The sequence below is a fragment of the Aspergillus multicolor genome (assembly GCF_047715735.1).
Source record: "Aspergillus multicolor strain CBS 133.54 unplaced genomic scaffold BDW74scaffold_20, whole genome shotgun sequence".
Taxonomy (NCBI): Eukaryota; Fungi; Ascomycota; class Eurotiomycetes; order Eurotiales; family Aspergillaceae; genus Aspergillus; species Aspergillus multicolor.
This window is the reverse complement of record NW_027395971.1, coordinates 572702-580808: the sequence shown is the minus strand read 5'-3', so window position 1 is coordinate 580808 and position 8107 is coordinate 572702. Positions and strand designations below refer to the sequence as shown.

The 8107-nt window shown below is 47.9% G+C and overlaps 3 protein-coding genes across 3 annotated transcripts; 1 reads left to right on the top strand and 2 right to left on the bottom strand.

Moving 5' to 3' along the window:
• Positions 1–1053: 1053 nt before the first annotated feature.
• BDW74DRAFT_180186 (CVNH domain-containing protein) lies at positions 1054–1925 on the top strand (the record flags this gene model as incomplete). Its single annotated transcript, XM_073729674.1, has 4 exons — positions 1054–1248; positions 1306–1316; positions 1376–1482; positions 1534–1925. The coding sequence occupies 4 exons, from the start codon at positions 1054–1056 to the stop codon at positions 1923–1925; spliced, it is 705 nt and encodes a 234-aa protein (XP_073582049.1).
• Positions 1926–2567: 642 nt separating this feature from the next.
• On the bottom strand, positions 2568–2948 carry BDW74DRAFT_180185 (uncharacterized protein; the record flags this gene model as incomplete). The annotated part of the gene is made up of 1 exon (XM_073729673.1): positions 2568–2948. The coding sequence occupies one exon, from the start codon at positions 2946–2948 to the stop codon at positions 2568–2570; it is 381 nt and encodes a 126-aa protein (XP_073582048.1).
• A 1089-nt stretch (positions 2949–4037) lies between these two features.
• On the bottom strand, positions 4038–4780 carry BDW74DRAFT_180184 (uncharacterized protein; the record flags this gene model as incomplete). The annotated part of the gene is made up of 2 exons (XM_073729672.1): positions 4038–4460; positions 4541–4780. 2 exons carry the CDS (start codon positions 4778–4780, stop codon positions 4038–4040), a joined length of 663 nt encoding a protein of 220 aa, XP_073582047.1.
• Between the last annotated feature and the right edge of the window lie 3327 nt (positions 4781–8107).

Below are 8107 nucleotides of genomic sequence, written 5' to 3'. Positions count from 1 at the left end.
TAAAAGAGATTATCTTGTAGGAAAAAGCTAGGATCCTTAAGATTTATTATAACCAGTTATTAAGTGGTTATTAAGTACTTTAAGAAAGATCTTTAAATTATAAGAGAAAAGATACTTAATACCCCTGGTAAAATTTAAGGAACTTACTGTTATTTAAATAATTTATATACTAGCGGTAAAAGCAAATTCCACGCGGTCAGGTAACGCGCGCGTGGCGCGACCCGCTTTCAATGTCAACGCCACCTACCCTCTCGTATTTAAAGACCTCGTGCGGGACAAGTCTGCTTAATAATAGCCTTGGCGCTCACGTGTTGGGGGTCTAGGTCGCATGAGCTCACCGCTTGGCTCATGCGACCTGTGTACACCTGCTGAGGAAACTGAATTGATTATGCGATTGTTTGTAAGGAGCCAAGAGCCCTAAGCAACCGCTAGCCCACGCCTTAATCCGAGATGACGCGGCCACACATTCTAGATGCGTTTGGCACGGTTCTGCAGCTGTGGGAACTAAACTGTTTAGGTTGACCTTCCGAGAAGGATAATATGTCAAACTAAGCAAGAAATCCTGGAGAATGCAGCTCTTACTTGGTAGATCGTGTTGTAGTAGTCAGCCGCTCGGATGCTCGGAATTAGCCCTAATAAACATCTTTAACTCCGTTCTTATGAATCTCAACGATGCACGGCCAGGGTATACGTAGCTTAATTCCTGCTAACAATTGGAGCAGTTTCTTGATCCGTGCTGTGACATTGCGTACAACAATCTCTGGCCTGCATAGAACCAGCTGAAGAATCCCGGTATGGGCCCCTGCAGCTCCGTTGCGGACCCGGCTAGCGTAGGGGGCCGTTTTGCACCCACGAATCAACAAGACAGTTCATTGTTGGTTCCTGCCTTTCGAGTCATGGTCTTCAGCTCTTGCATTCGTTAGTCGGGGGTCGGACACTTGCAATCTTGATTGTGGCATCAAGGCAGTCAGTCGACCGCGTTGTATAAAAGGCTCAATGAGTCCCAACGAAACACCTAATCATCACATCTCACAGTAATCCCCAATCAACAAGATGGCCCGCTTATCAATTGCCCTTGCCCTCACCGGTGCTGCGGTTGCGGCTGCTGCAAGCTTCACCTCCGAATGCAGCGATATCTCCGTAACCAGCAACTGGCTCGTTGGGACTTGCCCCGACGACGCCGGCGACGATATCACGAGCAGTGTCTTTTTGCCGTACAAGTTAGCGAACTCGAACGGTAACCTTGTGGTAAGTCATCGCATCATGGATTCTGTATGGCTGCATATGAACTAACGTCTCCTGCAGTGGACTGAGGAGTAAGCACACCCGATGCAACAGGAAAACGAGACAAAGAACTCCTAACATGAACGTACAGTGGTAAATACTACCAAACATGCTCGGACTGCACCCTCTCCGGCGCAACCTTCTCCTGCACCTGCCAGAACTCCGCCGGTCGCGGAACGGATGCTTCTATTAACCTCGGTATGCCCACCCTCCTACTTCCCTATACCATCTTCTCCTAACAATTCACAGAGGAGCACATCGCAAACTACTCGGGCCACCTCCTCTCCAACCAAACTGGCGCAATCACCACCGTCCCCGCCAACTCTTCTACCCCCGTGCCCACCGACTTCAGCGGCACCCTCGCCCTCTCCACCCTCGACTCAACCTGCAACTCAAAGGCCGCCACTGTCTCTTTGACCAGCCCGACCGAGTGCTCCTACATCAACCTCGGTGTGTCGATCTCGTATCTCTCTGGCGAGACTTCTAGCAACGAGGGCTATGAGATCAAGCTCTACTCGGATCTCGAGTGCGCGAATGAGGTTGTGGGTACATTTACGGAGGATAACGATGGATCCTGTGTTGGGTTTGAGACGGAGGCTGTTGCTTGGTCGATCACGCCGTTGTGGAATGCGGATTGGTAGACGATGCCGATAAAACGGCCGTTTGAGTCCCCGTTTGCCATCTCGGGCTTTATTTTGCGAGATCTGTGGATAACCTAATTTGTTTATGCTCTAATGGAAGGGATTTATCGATGATGCTCAGATAACCTCGATCGGAATTTGATGTATGCATCTGTTGCACCTACCCTAGATCAGAGTCAAGGGCTTTGAGGCTGCATGGATAGTGGTAAGATTTACTGTGCTGAGAGATCCGTGTCCTACAAGAAGACTTGCCCAGGCTTGTGGGTTTAGATAGGGTTTGTACTTCTGGTTAACGACAATGCCAAATCTTGTAGCTCGGCGAAGGCATAGTAGGTATTTGCATGGCACAACATTGAGACATGATACCATTGCATTTGTCATGCCATGGGTGCCTTTTCAGCTGTCTATGTAAAACGGTAAATCGTGACAAAGCCGTTCAACAAAGAGGATCCCTTATCGTAACGCCCCTTATACCTGTGGACCAAAACCTACAATGGTATGGTAGGCTCCGAATTACCAGCGACCACCCGTCCCAGACCTCAAAGCCACGCCAAAGAGAAAATACGATCATCACCCGTTTCGCCCGCCTCCCTCGTCATCTCCTCAATGCCTAATATTGTATATCCCATGAGTAATCCAAACTCATTCAAGAACAACAACGCTCACCCCCTCCACAACCCCCGTAACAGTCCCCTGCCCATACAGCAACCAACTTTCATGTTTTCCAACATCAACATAAAACCAGAACTCCTCCTGCTGTCCAATCCTCGGCGCAAAGTCATACCGGTCGATGTTCTCCGCGTACGTCCGAACGTCCGCGAGATTGATCTTGCGGAACGTCTGCACGGGGTTGCAGCTATCCGACCTGATAAAGACGATCCGCGGGAACTCGATGTAGCTTTGCACTTTGCCGATTGTTACAATTAGCGAGCCGTTGGGGGTTGGGAGGAGGCCGGAGATGTCGGGGGTGCTGATCGAGGGCGTTATGAGCTTTTGCGCGGAGAGGAGGTCGTAGTAGGGCATTTTGTGCTTATGTTTTGAATGGATCGTGAAGGAGGATTTTGAGCGCGAGGGGGCGGGAAGATGGTAGATGTAAAGGATTGATGGAGGGAGTTCTGAGGACGAGCTCTGGAGAGGTCGGTTTCAAGAGTGGTTGGGAAAAGCGCTCTGAGAGATATTGTTGAGCTTTATACCTAGGGGAACGGGTGTTCCGCTTTGTATCCTCCATGTTTGAATGCCACATGGCAGCGCTTCTAAAAATATGCATTGTGCTCCTAAAACTCCCTAGAAAAGCGGGCGCCAGCTCCTCACAGCTCTCTTTGACAATCTGATCTCTTGATTCTTCCAGTAAGGGGCATCCACACCATTGGCTGGTACTTGATTATGGTGAATGAAACGTCGTACATAGAGGATGGCTGCTATTTCTGTTGGAAGACTGCTCCCTTTGTGTTAAGTATGCAATTCATGGTTCTATAATCGAAACGTCATGTTCTCGAAGCTGACAAGAAGTGAGGATTTAGTACGTCTATCTACTAAGCATTCCGTTAGGGTTGATGGAATTAAAAGACATGTATCAGAATAGGAAGCTCTTTACCCTGCTATTCTATATACCTAGGTATGACCGATGATGGTATGGCACCAAGGGAAGGGCGGGGATACAAATGTTTGCGAAATGATCAGAACCCGCGTGAATGGCATCCTCATTTGTACTGCGTGATTGCTCCCACTGCGGCTTCATTTGGAAGTGTCCTATCCTTTATCGCCCCAACCTCTATTTGTTTTGTGTCTTTGTGTATCCTTCTCAAAGGTCAAATACGTGTTGGTGCTTGTACGGCTAGGCCTTGTCACATCAGCAGGCCTCAACGATCGATATCATATCCAACAACTACAACGATTCATAAAGAATAAGGTTCAGTTTGGTAGGTACATGGACACAGAATACGTCACTTTTGTTAACCTGTCCGCCTAAACTTACCTATACCATAGCTATCCAGACCACCGGAGGCCAATAGGTACAATCAATCCTTTCTGACTTTAGTTATCCGCCACATAGTCAACAATGCTTAGCAGCAGGCCGTCTCCTTGCCACCCTCCTAGTCCCTTCCCCGGGAATTAATAAAAGACCTTGGTGCTGTCGACATCCGTCGTCTGGATCTGTGGAGGGAATTCATAGCTCATTACGGAGGTAGGATTCCGCGGCCCAACCTGCACCGACTTTATGCTCTTTTCCTTCTCAGGCGCAAACTCATGCCGAAGGCCCAATACGTGCCCAAGTTCATGCAGGAAGATGTTCTTCAGATACTGCACGGTCCCGGGCTTGAATGCAGCGGCGTATACGTTCAGCTGGTTCAAGTCTACATCACTGGGGAAGAAAGCCTCCGCCAGCGTCCCCGGGCTGACTTGATCCGCGAAGGTAAGCACAAACGCCGCATCTTCAATCTTCTCAGCCCAAGCAAACTGAGCGCCGATATTGAGCGCGTTCCACTCAGTGGTTGCTTCGTTGAGTTTAGTCGCAGCCAGGACGGCAAGCTCGGGCTTTGGATACCCGGATTTTAGCGCGGCGAAGTTGATCGTCGTATTTGGCTTCCAGCGAGGATCTTGTTGCCGAGTCCGACTTGCAGGGAGGCGATGTTTGTCTGGCCGGCGAAGGCGGCGGGGGTGGGCTTTTGCGTGATGCAGGGGTAGCTCTCCAGCTTGGATGCGGTCGAGCCTCCGGACTCAGATGGAGGAGCGGGTTGCTGAGACTTTGTGGCGTCCGGGCTTAGGGTTTGAATAGCCTCCGGGGCCATATTCTGTTTTAGGTCCCGGATGAGCTTGGCGCGGGAGGGTTTGATGGTTTGTGCAGTGTAAGGCATGATGAATGGGGCTCGGGGAACAGTTGACGTTCCGCACCAGTTGTGCTTAGAAGGATATATCCAGATTGAAAATCGAGAAAATGATGCTGATGCTACGACTGGCGTAGGGGGCCGTGGGTCCTATTTATACCCAAAACTCTTGCTCCTTTAACTGCTCGCTACTTACGATCTATCTAAGGGCTCTGGGACTTGGGTCCGCGCTGTATAATCACGCGATATACATGGTGGACTACGTCTAATGGTCTAGTGATCAATATACAAACATCCCAGCGTCACAAACTCTACGTCCTCTGTCCCAGGTTAAGTCCAGTGGATGGTACATAGCCGGATCCAGCATGACCATCTAGGCTGTGGATGCCGTGCATTCCGCCACATGCGTGATAAACTACTCTTAATAATTAAGTGATCAGCTTTAAACATTTCGGAAGTGCAAGCCGGATCTAGCACCTAGCATATGACCATACAGGGTGTTAACGCCGTATAGTCCGCCACATGCGTGATGGACTTTATAAAGTAGGGTCATGAATCTCGCTTTCTTACTCTAGGCTTTCTCCAAGTAGCGATACATGACCGGATCTAGTAGTCGACTCATGACCATATATGCTATTGACACGATGCAACCCGCCACATGTGTGATGGATATACAATGATCGCTTAGCTAAAAACTAACCGGATCTAGCACCGAACCTACCATAGGTATGACCGTCTGGGATATTGGCTGTTGAGTGTTGACGCCATCCCAAGTACAAAGAAATCGCTGTGGGGATTAGTGAGGAGGCATAGAAATACGAACTCCGTAAAGCAACAAGATCTACGCTGACAAAACTTTCAGCTTGTAGATCATCTGCACCAAACTTCGCGGTCAAACGAGGTCAGAGTCTGGAAGGATACGAGCGGGCTAGGAAGATTACCGGGCTCAGGCATGTTTCCACTATTAAAGAAAGCTTGTCTAAACAGATCACAACTAAGAAGCATGGCACCAAGAATAATAGGCATATAATAAATGGCACATGCCAAAAGCCTTATTAAGCGGGAATAATACTTAAAGGGAAACAACTCTCGGGAACCAGTTATTGAGCTAAGATTCAGGAATCCCAGCAGGAAAAAAGTTAAAGATACTCCTGGTCCAAAGTTAAAGCGTGGGGTAACAAGGAATTATGGGCTAAATCGCTTTACTTATTAAAAGCTAATATAAAATAAGCATGAGCGTTGCTATTTGCTCGCGCATCCTAATATTATCGTTGTTTTTACTCTTCCTCTTCCAGTCTCTCCAGCTCTAAAATTTCCCTTATAATCATAAGTAATAAAGCCTTCTACTCTCTTCTACAACATTTTCCTCTATTTCCGCAGACGGAGAAGTCTTAACATTAGCTCCTCCTTTTCCTCTTCTAGCTTTTACATGGCATCCGCCAGCTTTTGCCACTTGCTATTAAAGAACGTTAATTTTGATTTAACACATTTGTAATTACCAGCCCTTATATATTTGCTGCAGTTATAAAAATTTTTAGGGCTCTTAATGTATACTTTTTGCAAGCGAGTGCAGTAAGCACAAGGGAAAACTATTAAGGATCCCCTATTCTTAATCTAACAGTGTAGGGTGTCTTTTACAGCTCTTAAATTACCCCTTATAACGCAATTTTCCCAGGCGCCGTAAGGGGAGAAGATAAATTACATGACACAACCTACCAGGGAAGGGCTTCTTATAATGCCTTCAAACTATACACGTGGGAAGGTAAGAAGTTACCGGGGCCGCAAGTCATTGCCAGCCAATGAATGTGCATTAAGCTGCTAGCAGCGTGTATTTATACTTTCAATACCTTTTCTGGGGGCCTGGCACCTACACTTCTGGGTCCAGTTTGTTGGTAAATTACGCCATGGGGCCTGATATCGTTCACCTTCCGGGTTTTGGTCATACCTTTCTCTGATGGTTAGGCCCGCTCTAAAACGGACCAGCGGTCTATGGAAGTCCATGGCTTCTATGTGCATGGCCTTTTGATCTCTGAAAGAACTTACGCATATGTCAAGGGCCAGAGAACAACCGTCTAGCCGTGATACAGGGTGTGCTACAGCGTGTTCAAGTCTCTCAACCTCCTGACCGGAGAGAAGTCGCGTGGGTGTTTAATATTTTGAAGCAGCTTGGTAACAAACATATGACACATAAGTGCATATACAGGCAGAATTGCATCCAAAGGTACAGGCAAGCAAAATGTGGCCACTGGGAACCAAACATCTAATCAATATAGTGCTTTATGCCATGAAATGGAGGTATCACCTTCACCTAGCACACGACCTCCCCAGTACTGACATATACGTTCAATATACCGCATTGGCCGCTGCAATTCACCAAACGGGTCTCTAAAATATGTACTCCGGTCTGTCTGTAATGGGTTTCTCCTTTGGGCCGCTTGTACAGAATAGTCTTATTCTCAAAGAAGTAATGAAGGCGCGAAATAAAAGATATACGCGGCGAAATCAGCCCCGATAAATCCAGACATGATAGAGCATTTTACTATGCGGGTTGCAAGCAGTTTATACCCAAGAGCAGCAGGGGGGAATGCCACCCAGGGACCTGGGCACCTCTAGGCCGGATATTGCAGGGGAAGTAGCTGCGGATCTGGATACCGCATCGACAGAGCCACCATGTAACCGGGGTTTTATGGTATTCTGCACCCACTACAACCTTATGACCACCTGCCGAATTATGTGGAGCTCAACTCCCAGTCATCGTCAAACTTTCGGTAGCCCGGTTGATGTGATGCTACATTCTAGTGACCGGAGGATAACTCACAATCGGGGAGAGTTCTACTCAAGCACACCCGGATTCCCCATTTTCATGCAGAATTACTGTGTTTCTGAGAGACAAGCACAGAGCTAGTTTGGTAAAGACAATACAGATGTGTATTACATCTCACTCGAGGCGCGGTGTCAACAATATGTGCCTTCGGTCATTGCCGATTAGGCACTACCCCGATTAATTTGTCAGTATCAAAACAAAGTGTCTTCCCATTGCAGGTGATTCCCAAGAAAAACAAAAAAGACGTTCAAACAGTCAATTGGCCAGTTCAACTGACTATTACCCTGGCTTACTCCAGTCAGCCACCGCACAACACTTGACCTCCACTACAGTACTCATGATGTTGAGGTGGACCCGGAGCAGTCAATAACCACTCCTTGTCACTCGCCAACTGAACTTCTGTATTGCACAACCTGTGTCGTCATCAGGCAATCTCAGTTAACATTGGACCTCATTGGGACCTATGATCGTGCATGCCTGGGGCTGTTCCTAATTGGCAAAGAGCTGTGATTGGCTCGGCCCAAGCGCATATT